The sequence below is a fragment of the Pocillopora damicornis genome, chromosome 9, assembly GCF_964200805.1.
Source record: "Pocillopora damicornis chromosome 9, jaPocDami1.2, whole genome shotgun sequence".
Classification (NCBI taxonomy): Eukaryota; Metazoa; Cnidaria; class Anthozoa; order Scleractinia; family Pocilloporidae; genus Pocillopora; species Pocillopora damicornis.
The window spans coordinates 13138796-13161585 of NC_142678.1; the positions used below are offsets into that span (position 1 = coordinate 13138796).

At 36.9% G+C, this 22790-nt stretch overlaps 3 protein-coding genes across 3 annotated transcripts; all 3 read right to left on the bottom strand.

Annotated features, from left to right (window-relative positions):
- Positions 1-2036: 2036 nt before the first annotated feature.
- LOC149040213 (uncharacterized) lies at positions 2037-4683 on the bottom strand. The gene is made up of 4 exons (XM_089183049.1): positions 4638-4683; positions 4253-4349; positions 3950-4023; positions 2037-3786 (listed from the first exon to the last, which is right to left on the bottom strand). The coding sequence occupies exons 1-4, from the start codon at positions 4681-4683 to the stop codon at positions 3707-3709; spliced, it is 297 nt and encodes a 98-aa protein (XP_089039175.1). The 3' UTR covers positions 2037-3706.
- Positions 4684-10460: 5777 nt separating this feature from the next.
- Positions 10461-16566, bottom strand: LOC149040214 (uncharacterized). The gene is made up of 11 exons (XM_089183053.1): positions 16480-16566; positions 16286-16343; positions 16072-16167; positions 14986-15045; positions 14670-14854; positions 13771-14411; positions 13410-13547; positions 12860-12956; positions 12406-12479; positions 11987-12081; positions 10461-11776 (listed from the first exon to the last, which is right to left on the bottom strand). Exons 1-10 carry the CDS (start codon positions 16521-16523, stop codon positions 11993-11995), a joined length of 1482 nt encoding a protein of 493 aa, XP_089039179.1. The 5' UTR covers positions 16524-16566; the 3' UTR covers positions 10461-11776; positions 11987-11992.
- Positions 16567-19157: 2591 nt separating this feature from the next.
- LOC149040215 (uncharacterized) lies at positions 19158-21758 on the bottom strand. Its single transcript, XM_089183047.1, has 5 exons — positions 21624-21758; positions 21163-21259; positions 20862-20935; positions 20599-20697; positions 19158-20425 (listed from the first exon to the last, which is right to left on the bottom strand). Exons 1-4 carry the CDS (start codon positions 21667-21669, stop codon positions 20618-20620), a joined length of 297 nt encoding a protein of 98 aa, XP_089039173.1. The 5' UTR covers positions 21670-21758; the 3' UTR covers positions 19158-20425; positions 20599-20617.
- Between the last annotated feature and the right edge of the window lie 1032 nt (positions 21759-22790).

Below are 22790 nucleotides of genomic sequence, written 5' to 3' on the forward strand. Positions count from 1 at the left end.
TTGTCAGGAGTTGTGGCGAAAACATGTAGAGATCAAGCGACCCAACGATGGAGTTGTTTACAATCAGTTCCCGTTTAACCATGAACGAATGAAATGCACTCAAACTAGTCACCAACGAAACGGTTAGACTGAGGAATCAGAATTCGTTCCTGTTTTATTTTGTTTTTGTTTAATTTAATTTTTTAACGAATAAAGTCGTTCAAGACTGAATCAAATCAATAGATTTAGAAAGCCGTGCCGAAATCAAGTTGATTGTTATTTTATTTCGTAGGTGACTTTCTTGTCTAAGTTTTCACCGGCGCTGATCAAAACTAAAGACATAAAATAGCGCAAACCCGAGCTATTCTCAATTTTTTTTTTTTAATCTCTGACTTCAAATAGCAGAACACTTTTTAATCACGGTTAAAACGACAATGACAACAAATATCACTGAATAATAAAGCAGGTAACCTTCGTGTTGTTTCATTTTGATAAACTTCAACATGAAGCAAGTTTAATTTATTGATGAATTAATTCACGATAAAATGAACAGTACCCGTTCTTAGAGTTTTCATACATGGTTCAAGAAATGTATCAAAAAAAAAGCCCTTACGTTGCTTAAAGCCACGCGCAATTACAAAAGGTAACTGAGCCCTAAAATCAGATTGCTTGCTGACGATCGTGTTTCCTTTCGGGAATCCAGAATAAATGTCGCAGATTCACCGAACAAAACAAAGAAAGGAACCTGGTTATCCTGGAAATGAGTTCTGAAATCATTCCAACCAGCATTATCTCGTTTATAAGTGCACAATTAATGCAAATCCTAGGCGTTTTGATCACGACGGGAAAACTAGCGTAACGACGTTCTGAACTTGATGGGGAGAACGGCAACGCTAACACCGGAAGTTGAAATAGAGTCGTGTTCGGATTATCTGCGCGCTTTCCCGTTCTGAAATGACGTTCCTGTCCTCTTGCTAAACCACTCTATTGACTGAAATTTCTCCATAACAGTTGAAGTAGAAGTAGCCACTCTATTGACTTGAAATTTCTCCATAACAGTTGAAGTAGAAGTAGCTAAATGAGAAAAATAGTTGCATTTGGGAAAAAAAATGTCCGCCTCTTTACATTTCCTCACTCGTGTACCATTATGGCTTTAAAGTCGATTCATAACGATTTAGGTAATTGTATTTTTTGTGTTTTCTTCCTATTTATTCATAGAGGAAACATTTAACAGTCAGCTGATACAAGGCTGACACTTTGGTTGAAAGAAGGCGTGCATTAGTACCCCCTTCCCCTTGCCTCTCCCCCTTCCGATCTGACCATCTCGTTTGAACAAACCAAATTCTTACAGTGTACGGAGAGATGTGAGGTGTGATAACAATACTGAACAAGCTGCAATCCTAGCCATAATAGTTTAAACTTTTTCCCCTTCCCACCTTAGACCGCCCTAAAAATACAATTAAAGACAGAATCACAAACTGGACAACGAAAGGTAGGTTAGTGTTTTGATAAAGCTTCATTAGGGTTTCAAGTTGACTATTAACTTACGCTCAAGGAGGACTGGAGTGAAATCTGTTGTCATTGTACTAGTCAAGAACTTTTGATATCCTATGCTTGTCTGCTGTCAAGAAGTTACATCCATGGGGAGCTCAACAAGCTCGAGCGATACCAAAACTGTTTTTACTTTATCTAAGGGCGTAAAACGAATTTTTCAGATGAGCTGCGAACGTTCCTGTGATTATAATTCTCACTAAGTGATATTTTAACACTAGAGGCACTGAGTGAGAACTTGTCAATACGATAGCAATTTTGTTTTACTCCGGTGATACAAGGACGCCCTTACAAATAGCTCTTACTACTAAGCTCGTAGCTACGCCGCAATTTGGAATAATGAATAAAATGAATAAAATGTGGTTATTCCTATTTAGCTGTTGCTTAATAGGATTTTTTTTTGAGTAATAAAAAGTTTAGTTCTTTGCCATGTCAACGGTTTGGCTTTTTTAATAATCGTCCACCCTTTCAATTGAGTTCTTGTCGATCTGAGCTAGGCCAGTTGACCATGTAAACCGGTCACAACTGGAAAAAAATGGCTACAATTCTCATCAAAACCGTAAAAACAAGGTCATGAATCGTTAAAATCTGAAATGCCTATGAGGGTAACAGTCTGAACCGAGGTGAGGGTATGGTGACTAATGGGAATAATGAAACTTGAGAAATTGCTTTTTTATTGACAAATCAACAGCAAAAGAGTGAGAAGACGGACTTTATGAAAGACTTGAGAAAAGTCGTGTCTTTTTTTCATTTACATTTATTTACAATTATTACAAATCAAAATAAAATAAGGAAATAGCGAAAAAAATCGCAATGAAAAATAGGCAACTCAATATGTTCTCAATTGAATCAAAAATGATCTCGTGTCAATTTGAAAGAAAAAAACTAAGGCGATTACGTTACTCCTTTCCCTGGTGAAGTAATGGCGTGACGTTATACTCAATGAGTCCCAGTCTCCTTGTCTTAGCATTCGGTTAATCATCAGCACTGATATGGATTGATCGCAAAGAAAAGTGACGCATGCAGCCAGAAAGCCACCCAACATAACCCACAGCGTTCGAATCGCTGTTGATACAGGTGGAGGAAAAGGGCAATGTCATTCAAAAAGAAAAAAAGGAAGGAAAAACGAAAGAAAGAAGGAAAAGGAAACGAAAACAACCCAAAATAATAAAAGAGGAGAAAAAAAGGATGAGAAAATTGCAAAAAGAGATTCCGAACCCAAAGTACAAAATACCTAAAAAAACCTAAGTTAAAATTGAAAATATGGGCTAACTTAAAAATGATAAAGTACCTAGAAATATTTAACCTACCCACCTAAAATCAAACAAAAAGCGGAAAAAAAACAGACAAAGAAAAGAGAAGTACGAACAAAAAGAAAGTGTGCAGTGCCAAAGGTGAAGTATTCAGTTACGTGCAGTGATCTTGTAACTGCTTACGTCACTTTCATTACAAATGATTCTATATCAGCGCATCTGATTGGAAGAAAACAAAGCCATTGAATTGAAATACGTAAACTATGACTTTACCTTAGATCTATCTACCTTCACCTTTGGAATAAAACGTAATCAAAATAAAAGACAACAGGGTCGTAATAAAAAGAAGGCTGGTTAGATCTTTTGTCCGTGACTCTGAACTTAAGATATTACATTCACAAAAGAGGTGTTTATACTCATGAAATAGTTCTGAGCAATTAAAAAAAAAGATGAAAATTTTTACGACAATAGAAATTATTTGAATTCATAGTAGTTATTCATAGTAGTCATATGAAAATGTGTTTGACAAATAAAGTAATCTCATGATTCAAGGATAATATCTGAATGATTCGCTAAGAGAAAGGATTTTACATTGAAAAATGAAACTACTCAGAATTCATAGATTTACAAAGGATTTTTATCAAGAGATAATAATCTCTTGTTCTTAGCCATATACAAACATGTTACCATACAAGCCAGACCAGAAATAAAGAAAAAGTTGTGAAATCGAAACTGCAAAAAGAAAAGAAAAGTAAAAACAGGATTAGCCATTGTTATTTATAATAAAGTCTCTTAAATCAACATAACCCTAATGATTCGTGGCAAACTCATTATAGAATACAAGGTAAGATTACAAGAAGAGAACCAAAAGCATTTCAACTGAATTAAAATGCAAGTTTCCTACTTTTAATGCAGTTTGTTATTCAGGCCATGTTGGTCAAGTTGAGGATAAGATCCAGGACATTCTTTTCCTGATCTTTGTGTTCCCTGGTTTTCTTCCAACCTGCCGCAGAAAACGTTATAAAACATCACTCACCATATGATAACAGACAAATAAAGGATTGCATAAAAAAAACCCAGGCGTTGGTAACAGAACACTTGTTTAACATCATACAAAAAAAAATTTAGCATTATCACATTGAAGAAATAACGAAACTGATTCTCACCTTTGACTTCAAACAGGTATTTAAGGTCCTGACGTAAGAATTTCAAACACTCCTTCCGGTTTTCTTGTCTGGAACTAAAAACAACAGTGACGAAAGATAAGGCTTTAATATGATAACCTTTCAAATGGAAATACAATACAAAGAATTAAAATGCTTAATGAAAAAAGGAGTGCTTATATCAATGGTTAATTTAAATCATTTGTTCTGGCTATTGAATATGTATTACCATAATTTGGCATATTGACTTGTTCCCAACTATCGAGCAAGGTTTAAAACAGCTTTATAAGGATAAGATGTACTTACAGAGTAAGAAGGTCTTGTTTCCTTTCGTCAAGTTCAGAACGGAACTTATTTAGCGCTAACCAGTCAAGTGATAAGCTTTCAAACTCAGCCTCACAATCTATAAGGGGTAAATTAAAGAAGGCTGCATTTAATTTGTGTTTTGTAAGTTTTTAATTTGTGTTTAGGCGCGACGGTATACCCGGATAATTTAATTTGTGTTTAGTTAGTTACACATGCATCTTCCTCTATTAAGCGCGACGGTATACCCGGAAAGTGAACAGTTGTAAAGGTTCGAAGCTAGGGATTCAGGATAGTGGCTTTCGAAAATCACTGTTCTGCACGTTTGTAGCAAATATGTTAGTTTTTATATTTTGACTCATGTGAAGGTAAAAAATAGGAAACTAACCTTCAGTGTCCATTGCTTCTTTCATCTCTAGTTCCAATTTAACCATCACCTTGTGCAATGAAAGCATCTCGTGTTCGACAACCTTAATCTCTGTCTCCATATAAATGGCCAACTCAGGGAACTGATTGCTTACGATGGCAGCTAAAGAAGATTTCAGAAAATACACGTGCTTAAATAATGAAAAGAGCAGGCGAATGTATACACATTCTGATGAAGTTGATATTGAACCAATCAAATCTATTTGGTTAAGAGCAATCAAAGTACTAGCAACAGTCGGGAATGAAGGTGGCGGCTGTGGCGCAGATGGGAATGTTTCTAATGAATCTCTTCGCTGGTTCGGTGGATGAAGATGCACTGTTTTACAATACTTTCCGCTCATTAGGATCTATTCTGTGGTATGCTTACAGAACAACTTACCACAGCTGTCTCCACCCTGGCACTCTTCCATGGCAATTACTTCCTCGGAAGGTTGTACTTGACTCATAATTGATCTCTCGCCCACATTTGAACAATCTTTAGCAGTCGAAGCATCAAGGTTTGTTGATCCGATACTTGCAGGAACATTATCCTTGTTTGTGAAAGGGAGATCGCCAGGAGAGACCTTATCAGATGGGAATGACTGGGCCTTTGAGTCACCAGAAGCTTCTCGGTCAACCTGTTCGTCTTTTTCATTGCTGGCAGCCAAGCCTTGTAATGCAGTCTTTACATTTATCTCTTCTACTGTAGCTGTGTTCACCACAAACTGAATATCTTCCAATGAAGAAACAGACCACATGTCAGAAGTATCGGTCGACTCCAAGATTGACGAACTATTTTCCTCATCGGTATCATTGGATGGATTGTGTTCCATTTTGTATTTTTCACCATTCGATTCTTTCCGTTTTGTTCTACGCCTTTGACCACGAGTATTAGAGGGCTTGTTGCGCATGTCATCAGTATCACTGGATGAGATGTCTCCCATTTTGTATTCCTCATTCATGGATTCTCTCTGTTTTCTTCTACGCCTTTGACGACGAGTACTGGAGGGCGTCTCGCTCATCTCATCAGTATCATTAAATGGATTATTTTCCATCGGGTATTCTCCACTTTTACAGTTCTTCCGTCTTCTTTTATGCCTTTGGCGACTAGCACTGGAGGCCTTCCCGCTGTTCTGGGACGAGCAGTCATTATCGGTGGTACCGTTGGAACTTGCAAACGGGTTTAGATCCTTTGGATAGTGGCGCATCTCGTTTTCCTTCTTCTTAACACTTGTGGTATCACTCTTTTTTCCAGGCTCCTTCATGTTCGGTAGAGGGGGGCGAGGTGGAGCCGCCTTACGAGTTCGTGGTTGACGCGGTGGAGGTATCGGAGGAGAGGGACGGGCTGAAACAGGACGAGGTAAACCAGATTGAGATGGACTGGTATGAGAAACGGAAGGCCTCTTAGAGGGAGGCAGCGGTGGAGGTGGAGCTTTCCTTTTGACCTTTGTTGGTCCTGATCTTGTTTTATTGCGGCCTCGACACGAAACCGCCTGAGAACTATTACCCTTAGTGTCAGCACCAGCTTTCACTTCCTTCTTTTTCTCATGGTTACCAAAGACGCCTGACAATGGAGCAAGTGGAGCAGCATTGACCTTTGTGGTGGCTACCTTCGAACAGGCAGCAGCAGTGGTAACATCGCCATCGCGCTTTTCCTTTTGGAAACTCTTTAAAGATCTTGGACGCGACAGTCTCCTACTTTCTTCCCTGATGGAATCTTTCTTGTCTGGGAGACTGCAAGATAATCACCAGGGTACAGTGACTTCAAGTCATCAAAATGTTTCCTTAATACTCTAAAAGAGCAAGAAGTAACACTTTGACTCAATTTTTTATGAACTTGCTTTATATCTAAGCCTTCCTTGAAAATGGAGTTTCGAAAATTTGGGATCTTGTTATCTTCACATCAGTCTATCAGAGGTTTTCAGTTTCATTTTTCTGAGTCTCAATTGCCGTCATATCACCGCGATTTCCAAAAATAATTTCATTGGGCTCTTTAAACGGAGATTTAGCGCGCGTCGATGAAACTAAAAAATCGCAAGTTAAGTGGTAAATTGCTTGGAGTCATTCAGTTTTTGTCCCAGACTCAAAAACAAACTGTTCGTTTTTTTTTCTTTTGCTGGCGTGTTTTCGTTTGTAACGGCTGCTTTATTCTCTTGCCGTACCAAAAGCGCAAATAGGAAAAAAAACTTCACCTAAATCTAACATGCCTACATTTATCGGTGATCTTTCCCGATGAGTTTTCTACTCTTTTTTGCTCCACTTACCATTTGTCTTTGGCACATTCCACAGTCGGAGAACGAACCGAAGCTCTCAATTGTAATTCTTGATGATTTTTACTTGGACTTTTTTCACGCATTTTCTTCAAAAAACTCATGATTGTTTCCTTTTGTTGAAAACGATCACATGCGTTTCAGAGGAATGAAAATCTTCTGTTTATCCATTGTGATGTCATGTAGCCATGACGATAGCTTCTAGTCTCATTTCCAGCGTACCACGCCACTGTAAATAGTTCTTTTGATTTTTCACAGGAACGAAAGCTATGACTTGATTCAAAATAAAAGATACGTCGTCATACTTCTTTATATCAAGCTTCCTCCGTAACGAAAAAAGCCGCAATTATTTTATACTGATGTGCACGCCGAAATACCGTTCAGTTAAGCGTGATGACAATGCGTAAAGCCAATATTAGATACTAACAGAAAATCACGTAAAAACTCTGAGACGTTTCAAAAATAAATAAACTGCTTGCAGTTTACTAGTTGGCCATATAGGAATGAAAATAAATGAAAAGTTTTGTTGTTCGGTTGATTTTCCTCGGAAAACCAGCATTAAATTTGACAGCGAAGTGAATCTAGCATGGATATTACAAATGCCGTTTATTTTTAATTGTCTTTTTATTTGCAAAATCGTTCCTAAAATACCACTTGGCCTTTTTAATTTCACTTTTTTATTTTTACAAGGGAGCTATAAAGTTAAAATTGTCAAATTCACCAAAGACCAGGCGCAGAAGTGTGAGTTTTGGGTGTTCCTTTTTGGAATTGCCGATGATTTTCCCATCCGTCCTGCCTTAGTAACCTTTCTTATATTCATGCGTGACGTGCGTGATCTGATCAACACTGTGGTAGACGTGTACATTTGTTTAATTTTTCTTTAACTTTTGATTATCAAAACTTTTTCGATTGCTTATTTTCAAGACTGTCAAAAGACTTTTTGAAGGCTTTTTTTTACAGCCAAATGTATTTATAAGTTTATTCAAATTGATAAGTTCAATTTATTTTTATTTACGGACTTTGAAGTCTAGCCTCTATCGGAACAGCGAGCGTTCAGGTAACTAGCTACAATAGACTTCGGTCAAAATGTTTCGACTCAAACATACCTAAATGAATAAATGGTGAGAAACCGGAAACTTGCCGTTGTGAACTGCGTTTTCAGAAAGTTGCCGAATCTTTGTAGGGTCTCACTCCTCTTTAGGCGTATCGTTCGTGTGTTTTTAGTTTTTCCAGAGATTTACTTAAGAGGAGTATCTAAAGCGTGAAACCCGTAATAAACGATAATTGTCATTATCGTTACAGTTCAATAGTTCGATATTAGGATGTGTATACAAGCTGCTCCATATCCATTCATTTGGTGTACGTAAAAAGGCAACGGCTTGTTGCTCAGGTGCTAGATCTTCGAGGCAAGCTTGCCTCGAGAAATTCAGCACCTGAGCAACAAGCCGTTCCCTCTCTACGTACACCAAATGAATGGATATGGAGCAGCTTGTTTAGAGATCCTAGTACCAAAAGACTCTGGATGTGTGTTGACGGATCTCGAGTTAGTTATACTCGCTGGAACGATATGGAAACTAACAATTCAGGCGGAAAAGAGGATTGTGGACACATCATCTCCATTGAGAGGCGAAGAAGATGGAATGACTGACCTTGTGCAACTCTATCTTTGTGAAATGCGCGGTAAGCCTGAGGAGGCAGTGGTAGGTGCTCACGCTCTCAGCTTACAGAGGTTTAGCCTAGGGGTTTTCAAGTTAATTGCTGATCATTCATTTGCTTTCGCTCACTGTCAAGTGGTTCTAGACAATGCAACTGCCCCAGGCTCCCGGTGCACAAAGAAATGTTCATCACGCGACCGAAGAAAACGTACAGTTATTGATGACGAGCACAGGTCCTATCATTCTCTCACTCGGCTAACAAGACAAAAAGCGCAACTGCTCTGATTCTTGTATGTATACTAGCTTCAGTATGTTACGCACGCGAGGAAGTAATAGACCCGACAGCCTCGTTCCCAGGGTCCTTTTTCTTCGTCTCTCGAGAGAGGAAGAGAGGTTGGGAAAGAGGATGTAGACTCAATAGGTTGAAATCCTATGTAAACTTCTGCGGAAAGTTTTAAGTTTGCACCAGGAGGAAAAATCTTCATTAATTTGGGATGTGCACTCGTTGCCACACCGAAAAATACTGAGGCCGATTATTATAGTCTTTGACGACATTTGACCTGTTTTGAACCTGAATCGCTTTCTCTGCAGGAGATTTTCGACAGCAACAACTTGCCAGACGTGTACATGTGTCATGTGTCATGTTATCCATGACCTATGACGTAATCTAATTGAAGGGATTTCCAAATTCACCGGAAGTAATGCTATTTTTTCAGCCAGAGTACAAATTTACGTTTTCTTACTTCCAAAATGTTCTTTTAAGCACCTGTGATGTTAAATGGAAATTTCAAAACTTTGCTAGGTAAGTTTTCTTGATTGAATAATACCCAGTAATAAACAACAAACTATCGCCTTCTTTATTTCTGCTCCCGCTTCCCGCCCTCATATACATCCCGCTTCCCGCCCTCTCCCGCCCCCTGCTCTCGCGGGCTCCTGCCCCCTGTCCCCCTCCACGTTTCGGTGACGGTGTAGAATTAGCAATCAGGTGATTTTAATACCATGATTACACAGTTACGCAAATGTTTTAACCGTTTATGATTTTCCTTCTTTTAAAATCTTGCACAACAGTTCTAACCTGTGAAGTGGGGTGAAAGCTCTGAGTGGATTGTGGCCTGCGTATCGTATGGTACCATACATATCCTGATTATCACATTACTTGTTATCAGAATTGATCGACCAGCAGGAGGCTCACAGCACAAACTGTGTATCTGAGCTCTCCGAGTGCCAAGTCGACACATGACAAGTGAGTTAAGCTGGTTGTCTTGCGATCGAAAAGTTATTGTTATAATTAATGTCATAACCATTATTTCTTTGGTTTGTTTCTTTAACACTTGCGTCAAGATCTCTTCAATCTTAACCGGCTAAGGTAATTTTAAAACGGGACGATAGTCATCTTGTAAAAAATAATCAGCCCGGCTCAGCTAATAGTTCCCACATATCTCTCTTATTAGGTTGTAGTACTACATTTGGGGCGAGTTTTCTGGCCCAATCACTGAGGATAGTGAGGTAAAACTGTCCCAATCACGGATCACTTTAATTTCCTCACTCACGCGAGTCGTGTAAATTTTCACAGTATGATGAAAGATATAAACCAATGTGATCACGAGGGTCAGTCAAGGAGCCAATGAGAACTATTAGTGAGGCTAAGCAAACTGCCCAAAGCGCGGGAAAAAGTGAGCAGCGACTAGTCTTAGTTTTGCATTTGGGGCGAGTTTTCTGGCCCAGTCACCGAGAATGGTGATGTAAAACTGTCGCAATCACGGATCACTTTAATTTCGAAAATCGATCTAAATGGCTTCATGAACACAATAATAATCATCACATACTTTACAACAACAAAGTTTATTAATACTTAACTTACAGGTTTTTCTTTTCATACTTTGAAGCCACTGTATAATTATCTCAAAACCAACATTCATAAAATAATATTAAAAAATAATATGATAAGTAGCCAGAAAATAATTACAGGTTTTTTTTCATACTTTGAAGCCGCTGCAAAACGATCTCAGTAGTAATGTACATACAAAAGTACTACAAATTAAAAGAAACCATCCAATAATAACAGGAAGTTATGAGCAAAAACTTTTAACTTTTTTTTTTTATTTCAGAGCCACTGCATAATGACCTCAATACCAATGTCAGTACAAGAGTGTTACATATAAAATGTTATGCAACAAAGAAAAAAACTTCATGTGTGATTGATAAATAAGACTTCAACTGCACCAAGAAAGAGTTTCAAGCTGAAATTAATGAGGAGGACTGACATGTCACAGATTTGAAAGTTGAATCGATTATGTCATCATTTCTGAGAGATTAAGTTCTGAATATATATTGAAGTCGCTCTGATTGTCTCTCAGTCTCCATTACAATGTGTTCCCCCAACATCAGCACCAATACTGATTCACTTATAAACCAAAATGCCACATGTGCACATGTAACCACTTAGCACGACTGTTGACATTTGCTTTGCTTTACCTCAAAAAATCTTTGAGAAGTAAACAAAGTTTTTCTTCATTTTTAGGCAATTTATATTGACAACAGAGTATTAGGTCTTTTACCTGTGAGTTACTATTTGAAAAGTAGATCTTTTGAAAATAAGAAAAATAATTTGGAATGTGTTACTTTAACAGTGGCTTCATGAATATCGCAGGAATAAAGGGTTTTTGTACAGATGATAAACTTCACAAACCATAAGATGAGCTAGTTACAAAATATTGTTTACAATTTAGACAGGAGATCTGTCTGATCAGAACTACTTAAAGTACATCATTTCAAAATAAGGAAAAGGATTTGGAATGTGCTGTTATTACAAACTACAGTGGCTTCATAAAAACTGCAGGAAGAGATTAATTCTTAAAAATTCAATTCCCATTAAAAGATTGAAACAAGAATGCACCATGACCTGTTTACAAAACATGTTTTGGACTATTTACAAAGGATTATTTACAATGGTGAGAGAAAATGTTTCATCAAAATAATTTTTCTTTCTGAATATAGAGCACTCAATATCATATATCATTTTTAGAAAAAATCATACTTAAGATACTGTTATAAATGAACTTATTCAAGAACAATTTGTTTGAAAAAAGAGCAGCAGCATGTTCTTACTAAAAGGCAATTCTTGCCACAATTTTTTCACAAGAATCCAAAACACAAATGACCAATATTCAAAAATAGTAGACGGATTTTCATTCATTCTGAAATGCAAAAAAGAAAATAAACCAACATAAGAACATCTGCACCACTTCATATGATAGAATTATAGACAGTATGTTTTATTGCTAGATTGTAGTAATCAAAAACACTGAAAATGAAATTAGCTAAAAGCCTTGAATTTCAACTAATTAAGATACAGAGCCACAATTAATAACTTGCATTTCAAATTAGTTAAGATTATTGTTTCTTACCATTATTTAGGCATGAAGGCTCTGATGACGAATTGCAGCAATGAGTCCAGCAACTCTTTTTTCATGAGCTTTGTTCCCATCTGTTTTCCTCCACCCTAAAATCAAAATACAAAACATTGTTCCCTAATCATCTACATATTGGCTTCTGACTTTGACCCTGAAGAGTGAATAGCATCTAATTTCTCTTAAGAATATCACAAGGATAAAGAAAATGATCACTATGTGAAGAAACTCAAGGTTGTTAAACAAATTCACCAGTCAGCACCTTAGGAAATGTAAAGACAACACTTTGGAGTATTTATATATATACAGAATGATGTTAGGGTGTAAAGGGTTAAGAATCAAGGCTCACTAAACCAGTCCCAATAACACTAAACTGAGAAACTAAGAAAAAGGAGGAGAAACAACTGAATACTTACCTTCCATTTCTGAAAGGCGTCTCAAATCTGAACACAGCAAGTTAAGACAATTTTCAATGCTTTTTCCTTTGTCACTATATTGGTGAAAGGAAAACAGAAAATCATGCAAATCTGCCTCAAGCTAAATTCAACCTTTAGTTAAGCAGAACCACTACAGTCTCTGAAAAACCCAAATAAATAACAAGGACAAGCAGTGGAAGTTCACAATCTGTAAATCAAACATTATTCATTCCATTGCTCACATTTTTTATTATTAACAATAATAAAAATGAATCCAGAGAAACTAATTAAGCAATATGTGATAGATAGATCAGTTATCCATATCAAAGGCAATTGGTAAACATATATAAGCACCTGTGCAGAGTTTTTGGATCATGGATTACAATGTAAGACTACATTTTAGGTCATAATGGACATGTTTATTGCGCTTCTAAAATAAGTCTTTATTACTTACAGGGCAAGAAGGTCGTCTTTTCTTTTCATCACTTTGGAATGGAAGCTATCCAATATAAGCCAGCCTTGGTTTAAGCTTTCAAACTCTTTTTTGTGGTCTACAGACAAAAATTAAACAAATACATATTATAAGCTGTGTAAGTTAAGCATGGCTTATAACACCTGAAATAAGTGTAAAAACTTGCAGTATCTCTAGTTTGGGGATTAGCTGTTTTTTAATATTTTTAATGCTTTCACTCCTGAGAATGATCAAGACAGAATTTATCCTTACAATATCAAAACAATATAAAGCAGGCTATAAGTCCATTCAATACCAAATTTACTGATCTAATATCATAAGAATTGTACTACAAACAGTAAAGAGAATTATTTATAAGATCCTGGAGTAAAAGATTTATAACTCATTAGTGGGGAAAAGAACTTAACATAAGATTTTTAACAAAGGAGTTCCTGCTCTGAAATTTGACTCAACAAGCGAATGGAATATATTCTTTGTATGATTTAAAATTCCAAGGTATTTCACTTGATCATTTTGGAAATGGATCACCCACCTGATGACATGGCTCTCTGCATTTCAAGTTTTACTTTTGAGCGGACTTCTTCCGAAGACAATAATTCATCTTGAACAAGCTTCAGTTCCTCTTCAATATAACTGGCCAACTCTGAGAGAAGCTGGCTTCCACTTGAGGCTAAACAAAAAAGTTGCCATCAAAAATCAACAAAAATAGTTGTAATTCAGAATAAAAAATGTAAAGTTATGACTTTTATTTGGCGCTTATAGATCAAAGTTCCAAGGAGTCTTACAATAAAACTGTTTGATTGAAAATAAATCAGATCAAACAAGAGAAAAGTAATCAAATTTAAGCCCCTTTCCATTTAGAATGGGAGGCTGAGAAACAAAACAGAACTTACATGAATTTTCATCTCTCTTGAGAATGCACTTCTCTTTTGTTGCAACTTCATCTTCCTCGATGAAAACTGTTTCTCTGTAAAAAGTTTCTGAGGACAACACAGGCAAGGAGTCCAGTGCTTCTTCATCATGTACAACAAGATGTAATACCTCAGGCTGTTCATCAATTTGAAACCTGACAGTTTTATGAAGGTTCCTTTTACTCTGCACCCCTTTTTTCTCTTCACTCTCTGATGGCAGTCCCTGGTTAGCAGATGGGTGTGGTTGGGGTGGAGCAGGGCTAAGATGTGCATGATGAGGTGAAGACTGCCTCGTGACTTTTCCTGACCCCACTTTGGTATTGCTGCCAGATGAGGGATCCACCTGAGGTTCAGCATTTGGGAAGATGCCACCTTGTTGTTCAATAGTTTCTTTATCTTTCCCAACAGCAATGTTTGTACCACTTGAGCTGCCAACTTCATTGCTTTTATCTTTCTTTTTGTCTTCTTCAGTGGCAATGTCTGTATTACTTGAGCACCCACATTTCCTGCACCTTCTTTTTTTCAAAGATTTATATTTTGCTGTCTTTCCCTCAGCTTTTCTTCTTGCTTGTTCCTCCCTGACCTCCTGCATTATCTCTTCCCATATCTCTTCATCTGTGGGACTGTAAATAATAATAATAATAATAAAAACAAATAATAATTGCATGAATAAAAACCATTGAGCAAGTGAACTTTTATATTTTATATATTAGTGGACACTTGCTAATGCAGCACAATAGATAATATCTCACTTTGAAAGTTTACTGATCAAGTTCATGGATCTAAAATAACATTATCATAGTAACTGATTTTTAAATGCCAAACATAAGCTGGATGATCATTACAATAACTAGCTATGGGAATTACTGAAGGATACTCACTGAATGACTCCATCATCTTCCTGGATAATCCATGATAATTCAAACTCAATTTTACCAGAAACAACTTTCTTGATTGCTGGCTTAAGGGTGACAGTAACATCCACTTTTCCAGGCATCTCTGTAATGTAATTGCTGATATCAATACAGCCAGTGGCCAGAAGCTGGTGACGACCACTGGGGAACACCTAATGATTTCAAAGAAGCAAGAGGAAGATGAACAGTTTTCAGATTTACTCCAAAGTGTGTGGAGTGAAAATAATGTCAAAGGCAAAGAGCAACTACATGCTCATGTAAAATTGAAAAGGGAAAAGCTTACATTACAGATGTAAATATTCCACTGCTTTTCTTGATATTCTGTCATTTCATCCTCTGGGTTCTACAAATACAAATAAACATTGTTTTAAAATAAAGAAACAAACTTGATAACAACAATATTAGGGACCTTGAACAAACCATGAGAATGATGGAAACAAAGATGTGGCAAAACAAAAGACCGAATGAGCAGAACAATAGCTAAGCACTAGCGTTTAGAACTTTTTTTTATGTTGAAGCTGTCCTTGGCCAAACAACAACATGAAGTAATCAAATTTAGCGTGGTCTGTGTACAGGAACACTGACAGAAAATTGTTTCACTTTCAATATGGAACTCAATGTGGCTCACACACATTATGCAAAGGTTGAGATGTGGCACTGTTAGAGACAGTGAGAACATTTATGTGGTCATTCAAGAAATTCTGAACAAAAATATAGATTTATTTTTTAATCAGTTTGTCTTCCTTGGCATCACTCTCCTGACTGGTTAAGGTCCCTACTAATTTTGCCAGTGCAGTGTCTTTTAACTTCCAGGGAGCGTTATTGTGAAGTAAAGTTCATGTCATGGTTTTGGCAATTTAAATTTAATCATCTGTCCTCAAATGTTTCATAGATTCAATAGCATTTCATAATTTTTTTTTTCTCTTCAGCTATCGTACTTTGAACTTTTACAATGAAAGTTATAATAGATTTAACATTAATAAATTAGCATAATATTACTTAGTAAATCCAACGCAAGAGGCTAAGCCATATTAAAAACCTTGTGGCTTCAAGAAACCTTTACAACGAAAGATGGACTGTTTTTATTTCAAAATTTCTTAAAACGTAACGCAAATTGAATCGGAGGAAGCAGCAAGCGTAAGAAAAAAGCAAGGAAGGCTTCAATACATGTTTACGAAAACGATGGTTTCAAAAAGTTGGCCGAGATTTCCGCACTTCCCCATAGTTCGTTATGCAGAGAGCTCTTGGATAAAGAAAACTATGACGAAAGCAAGCCTTTTGGACCACAATTTCGTTTCCGAATGCTGTGGCACTTTACGGAAATCTGTCCCCATATTTGTACCTCATGTTGCCTTTGTTTGAAACTTACCTTGAGGAGAGTAAGTTTACTATCTACTGGATCAGGCTCAGGCCAAAAATGAACACCACGATAACCATTTTCAACACCTCCAAACCATGCTACAGGCTGAGAGAAAAAGTAATTGCAAGAAATATTTCTTTAACTGAAACTGACGATTAAGAAATCAATAACGTTTAATGAGCTAAGAGAGAAAGATACGAGATCCAAAGTCTAAGTTGACTACCTTTGTACTGTATTTCGCCTTCCTTTTTTTCCAAAAAATTGCAAGCTTGTGTGGATACCTAATTGAGGAAGAAAACACGAATGTCAGCATAATGTGAAAAAGTTGCCATAGTTAACCGTATTTGTGTTCAGTGCGGATTCTACCCTTGTATAAGCGATTGGCGTTTTATGATTCAAGGGCTGAGATGCGCTTACATCTTTTGTTGTTTTGGAATACGGCGAAAGGCAAAGAAGTACATTGTATCTTCAAGGCGGGCGCCATGATGTCTCTATGCCAAGACTGGTAACTAGTAAAACGTACCCCTCCCTCCCTCTCGCTGTCAATGATTGACCGTTATCAAAAACTTTCTCTCGCAGCACCGCAGTGAAAAATACCAATTAGCTTAGTATTTGTTTTTCACCGAGTCTTGCAACTTCAAAGAGCAAACAATATTCAGTTTGGGGAAAGACCCTTTGTTTCTGTTACTTAAGTCTCACGCGGTATTCAACAGTGAAATCGAACTCGACCAAATTCTAAAACGCATATTTTTTTTCCTCAATTCAATTAATCATAGTGAAATTTATATTATTTCCAAAATTGCATGCTTCTTCAGAGTTTAACTTTTGATCATTTTCTAATCAGAAAAGTAAAAAAAGAATTTGACTCTAGTGACACAAGCAGCTTCGAAGACTAAACTCTTAATAGAAAAGAGAGAAAGAAAATACTTTATCGTGTCCCTTACCACTTTTTCTTGCGTAATTCAACATTCAATAGTGAAACAGATGCTGTGATCAAAAAATTATCAGCTCTTGCTTTTTCCCGACGGAACGGTATGAGAACACAAGCCATCACTGCTTCTCACAAAATCTCTCAGATGAACTCCAAGGATCTCTGCTTCATTCATCGTGATGTCATGTTGCCATGAAAATAATTGCTTCGAATGCATGTTGCGCGCGCTCAGTGCGCTACATTGATTGAGGCCGGTTGGAATAACTTGAAATTTCTCCATAGCAGTTGAAGTAGAAGTAGCTAAATGAGAAAAATAAATGCATTTGGGAAAAAAGATGTCCTTCTTTACATTTCCTCACCAGTGTACCATTATGGCTTTAAAGTCGTTTCATAACGATTTAGGTAATTGTATTTTTTGTGTTTTCTTCCTATTTATTCATAAAGGAAACATTTAACAGTCAGCTGATACAAGCCTGACACTTTGGTTGAAAAAAGGCGTGCATTAGTACCCCCTCCCCCTTGCCCCTCCCCTTTCCGATCTGATCCTCTCGTTTGAACTAACGAAATTCTTACAATGTACGGAGAGATGTGAGGTGTGATAACAATACTGAACAAGCTACAATCCTAGCCATAATAGTTTGAACTTTTTCCCCTTCCCACCTTAGACCGCCCTAAAAAATACAATTAAAGATAGAATCACAAACTGGACAATGAGAGGTAGGTTGGTGTTTTGATAAAGCTTCATTAGGGTTTCAAGTTAACTATTAACTTACGCTCAAGGAGGACTGGAGTGAAATCTGTTTTCATTGTACTAGACAAGAACTTGTGATATCCTATGCTTGTCTACTGTCAAGAAGTTACATCCATGGGGAGTTCAACAGGCTCGAGCGACACCAAAATTGTTTTTTTTCTTTATCTAAGGGCGTAAAATGAACCTTTCAGATGAGCTGCGAACGTTCCTGTGATTGTAATTCTTCCTGAGTGCTCTATTGTAGTAATAATCACTAAGTGATATTTTAACACTAGAGGCACTGAATGAAAACTTGTCAATACGATAGCAATTTTGTTTTACTCCAGTGATACGAGGACGCCCTTACAAATAGCTCTTACTAGTGAGCTCTTAGCCACGCCGCAATTTGGAATGAATACAAAATTAAAATTGGTATTTGAAAGCTCCACGGAAATGTTCCTTGCTTCTAACAAACCAAGAAATTGGCGATCAGAAAAAATCACAATGATTTATGGAAGTTAAAATAATAATGATAATAGTAATTATAATACTAATAATAATAGAAATAAAAATAATAATAATAGTAATAATAGTAATGATGATAAGAATAAAGATAATAGAAGAAAACGTAATGGGGAGACGCGGGGTTTTTATTTTAAATGGAGATCGTCTCAAAAATGTTGTAAAGTTGACGGTTTTAAAACGTCAAATTTAAAGTTACACCCAAACCACAAATTTACGCCAGGTTGATGTAAGTCACCACTATGTATCTTGGGTGAGTCCCAGGGTAATTGAGGTTTTTAAATTATGTAAATGTTTCCGCATTCTGCACCATCAACCTCCTTGGTTTTTTGATATGCCCAGAATCAGTGGCATAGTAACACCAGGCCCCCCCCCCCTCATCCTCCGCCCCGAGACTTGTAGTTTCACGACGCTTCTGACATGTTTCGTTAACTACGTACGAAGGTTCGAGCGAGCAAAGCTGCAATAAATTTCCGCCGGGCACACAACAATGGCAGAGAGATTAAAGAGCGCGGTGGGACTCTGTTATAAAATGTGGTTATTCCTATTTGGCTGTTGCTTAATAAAATTTTTTTTAAGTAATAAAAAGTCTAGTTCTTTGTCATGTCAACCGTTTGGCTTTTTTAATTATCGCTGACCGTTTCAACTGAGTTCTTGTCGATCTGAGCTGGACCAGTTGACCTTATAAACCGGTCACAACTGGAAAAAATGGCTACAATTTTCATCAAAACCGTAAAAACAAGGTCATGAATCGTTCAAATCTGAAATGCCTATGAGGGTAATAATCCGAACCGCGGTGAGGGTATGGTGACTAATGGGAATAATGAAATATAAGAAATTGCTTTTTTATTGGCAAATCAACAGCAAAAGGGCGAGAAGATGGACTTTGTAAAAGACTTAGGAAATGTCGTGTTTCTTTTTCATTTACATTTATTTACAATTATTTTCTAAATCAAGGTAAAATGAGGAGATAGCGAAAAAAATCGCAATGAAAATTAGGCAACTCAATATGCTCACAATTGAATCAAAAATGATCTCGTGTCAATTTGAAAGAAAAAAACTAAGGCGATTACGTTACTCCTTTCCCTGGTGAAGTAATGGCGTGACGTTATACTCAATGAGTCCCAGTGTCCTTGTCTTAGCATTCGGTTAATCATCAGCACTCATATGGATTGATCGCAAAGAAAAGTGACGCATGCAGCAAGAAAACCACCCAACATAACCCACAGCGTTCGAATCGCTGTTAATACAGGTGGTGGAAAAGGGCAATGTTATTCAAAAAGAAAAAAGGAAGAAAGAACGAAAGAAAAAAGGAAAAGGAAACAAAAACAACCCAAAATCATAAAAAAGGAGAAAAAAAGGAGAGGATGAGAAAATTGCAAAAGTAGATTCCAAACCCAAATTACAAAATACCTAAAAAAAACCTAAGTTAAAATTGAAAATACGGATTACCTTAGAATGAGTACCTGGAGATCCATAACCTACCTAACTAAATCAAACAAAAAAGCGAAAAAAAATAACAGAAAAAAAAGAAAAGTACGAACAAAAAAAAAAGTGTGCAGTGCCAAAGGTGAAGTATTCAGTTACGTGCAGTGATCTTGTAACCGCTTACGTCACTTTCATTACAAATGATTTTATATCAGCGCATCTGATTGGAAGAAAACAAAGCCATTAAATTGAAATACGTAAACTACGACTTCACCTTAGATCTATCTACCTTCACCTTTGAAATAAAACGTAATCAAAATAAAAGATAACAGGGTCGTAATGAAAGAAACCTTGTTAGATCTTTTGTCCGTGACCCTGAACTTAAGATATTACATTCACAAAAGAGGTGTTTATACTCATGAAATAGTTCTGAGCAAGTGAAAAAAAGACGAGAAAAGATAAAGATAATTACTTATGTTAAAAAATGAAAATTTTTACGACAATAAAAATTATTTGAATTCATAGTAGTTATGTACATGAAAAATTGTATGACAAATAAAGTAATCTCATGATTCAAGGATAATATCTGAATGATTCTCTAAGAGAAAGAGCCTTACATTGAAAAAATGAAACTGCCCAAAATTTATAGATTTACAAAGGATTTTAAGCAAGAGATTGTAATCTTTTGTTGTTATAAAAACATGTTACTATACAAGTCAGACCAGAAATAAGGAAATAGTTGTGCATCGAAACTGCAAAAGGAAAGGAAAGCAAAAAGCAGAATTAGCCATTGTTATTCATAATGAAGTCTGTTAAAACCAACATAATCCTGATGATCCGTGGCAAACTTATTATAGAATGGAAAGTAAGATTACAAAAAGAGAACCAAAGGCATTTCAACTGAATTAAACTGCAAGATTCTTACTTTTAATGCCGTTTGTTATTCAGTCCATGTTGGTCAACTTGAGGATAAGATCCAGGACATTCTTTTCCTGATCTTTGTGTTCTTCGGTTTTCTTCCAACCTGCAGCAGAAAACGTAATAAAACATCACTCGCCATACGATAGCAGACAAATAAAAGATTGCATAAAAAACCCAGACGTGGGTAACAAACCACTTGTTTAACATCATAAAAGAGAAAATTTAGTACTATCACACTGAGGAAATAACTTAGAAACTGATTCCCACCTTTGACTTCAAACAGGCATTTAAGGTCCTGACGTAAGAATTTCAAACACTCCTTCCGGTTTTCCTGTCTGGAACTGAACACAACAGAGACGAAAGATAAGGCTTTAATACGATAAACTTTCAAATGGAAATACAATGCAAGGAATCAAAATACTTAATGAAAACAAGGAGTGCTTATATACACTTAATTTAAATCATTCGCTTTGGTTATTGAATATGTATGTATTAATTGGGCATATTGACTTGTTCCCAACTATCCGGCAAGGTTTAAAACAGCTTTATAAGGATAAGATGTACTTACAGAGTAAGAAGGTCTTGTTTCCTTTCGTCAAGTTCAGAACGGAACTTATTTAGCGCTAACCAGTCAAGTGATAAGCTTTCAAACTCGGCCTCACAATCTAAAAGGGGTAAATTAAAGAAGGCTGCATTTAATTTGTGTTTAGTTAGTTACACGTGCATCACCCTCTATTTGGCGCGACGGTATACCCAAATAATTGTTTCCAGACTTTACCTGTTCCTAGGAAGGAAACTGTTTTCCTTTAGCGTTGCGTGAGGGAAAATAAGCACTTCGAATCCCGAAAGATTCCTGTCAGCTAGCAGGATAGTTCGGCTGCTATTTGACGAAAGTGAACAGTTGGAAAGGTTTGAAGCTAGGGACTCAGGATAGTGGCTCTCGAAAATCACTGTTATGCACTTTTGAAGCAAGTATGTTAGGTTTTATATATTGACTCATGCAAAGGTAAAAAAAAATAGAAAACTAACCTTCAGTGTCTATTGCTTCTTTCATCTGTAATTCCAATTTAACCATCACCTTGTGCAATGAAAGCAACTCGTGTTCGACAACCTTAATCTCTGTCTCCACATAAATGGCCAACTCTGGGAACTGACTGCTTACGATGGAAGCTAAAGAAGATTTCAGAAAATACATGTGCTTAAATGATGAAAAGAGCAGGCGAATATATACACATTCTGATGAAGTTGATATTAAAGCAATTAAATCTATTTGGTTAAGAGCAATCAAAGTACTAGCAATAGTCGGGAATGAAGGTTTACTTGCGCGCGGATGGGAATGTTTCTAATGACTCTTTTCTCGGGTTCGGTGGATAAAGATGCACTGTTTTCCAATAATTTCCGCTCATTAGGATCTATTCTGTGGTATGCTTACAGAACAACTTACCACAGCTGTCTCCACCCTGGCACTTTTCCATAGCAATTACTTCCTCGGAAGGTTGTACTTGATTGATAATTGATCTCTCGCCCACATTTGAACAATCTTTAGCAGTCGAAGCATCAAGGTTTGTTGATCCCATACTTGCAGGAACATTATCCTTGTTTGTGAAAGAGAGATCGTCAGGAGAGACCTTATCAGATGGGAATGACTGGGCCTTTGAGTCACCAGAACCTTCTCGGTCAACCTGTTTGTCTTTTCCATCGCTGGCAGCCAAGCCTTGTAATGCAGTCTTTACATTTATCTCTTCTTCTACAGCTGTGTTCACCACAAACTGAATATCTTCCAATGAAGAAACAGACCACATGTCAGAAGTATCGGTCGACTCCAAGACTGACGAACTATTTTCCTCATCGGTATCATTGGATGGATTGTGTTCCATTTTGTATTTTTCACCATTCGATTCTTTCCGTTTTGTTCTACGCCTCTGACCACGAGTACTGGAGGGCTTGTTGCGCATGTCATCAGCATCACTGGATGAGATGTCTTCCATTTTGTATTCCTCATTCATGGATTCTCTCCGTTTTCTTCTACGCCTTTGACGACGAGTACTGGAGGGCGTCTCGCTCATCTCATCAGTATCATTAAATGGATTATTTTCCATCGGGTATTCTCCACTTTTAGAGTTCTTCCGTCTTCTTTTATGCCTTTGGCGACGAGCGCTGGAGGCCTTCCCGCTATTTTGGGACGAGCAGTCATTA

Bases quoted from the DNA above. Each gene is read 5' to 3' on its own strand.
- LOC149040213 (XM_089183049.1), bottom strand. From the start codon at position 4,683: ATGGTTAAATTGGAACTAGAGATGAAAGAAGCAATGGACACTGAAG. The intron at 4,024-4,252 runs GTAAGTACATCT...TGTTGTTTTTAG, and splicing joins AAACAAGACCTTCTTACTCT to TTCCAGACAAGAAAACCGGA. The intron at 3,787-3,949 runs GTGAGAATCAGT...TTTCTGCGGCAG, and splicing joins ATACCTGTTTGAAGTCAAAG to GTTGGAAGAAAACCAGGGAA.
- LOC149040214 (XM_089183053.1), bottom strand. From the start codon at position 16,523: ATGTACTTCTTTGCCTTTCGCCGTATTCCAAAACAACAAAAGAT. The intron at 16,168-16,285 runs GTAGTCAACTTA...TTTTTCTCTCAG, and splicing joins AGGCGAAATACAGTACAAAG to CCTGTAGCATGGTTTGGAGG. The intron at 13,548-13,770 runs GTAAGTTCTGTT...TTTTTTGTTTAG, and splicing joins CAAGAGAGATGAAAATTCAT to CCTCAAGTGGAAGCCAGCTT.
- LOC149040215 (XM_089183047.1), bottom strand. From the start codon at position 21,669: ATGGTTAAATTGGAATTACAGATGAAAGAAGCAATAGACACTGAAG. The intron at 20,936-21,162 runs GTAAGTACATCT...TGTTGTGTTCAG, and splicing joins AAACAAGACCTTCTTACTCT to TTCCAGACAGGAAAACCGGA. The intron at 20,698-20,861 runs GTGGGAATCAGT...TTTCTGCTGCAG, and splicing joins ATGCCTGTTTGAAGTCAAAG to GTTGGAAGAAAACCGAAGAA.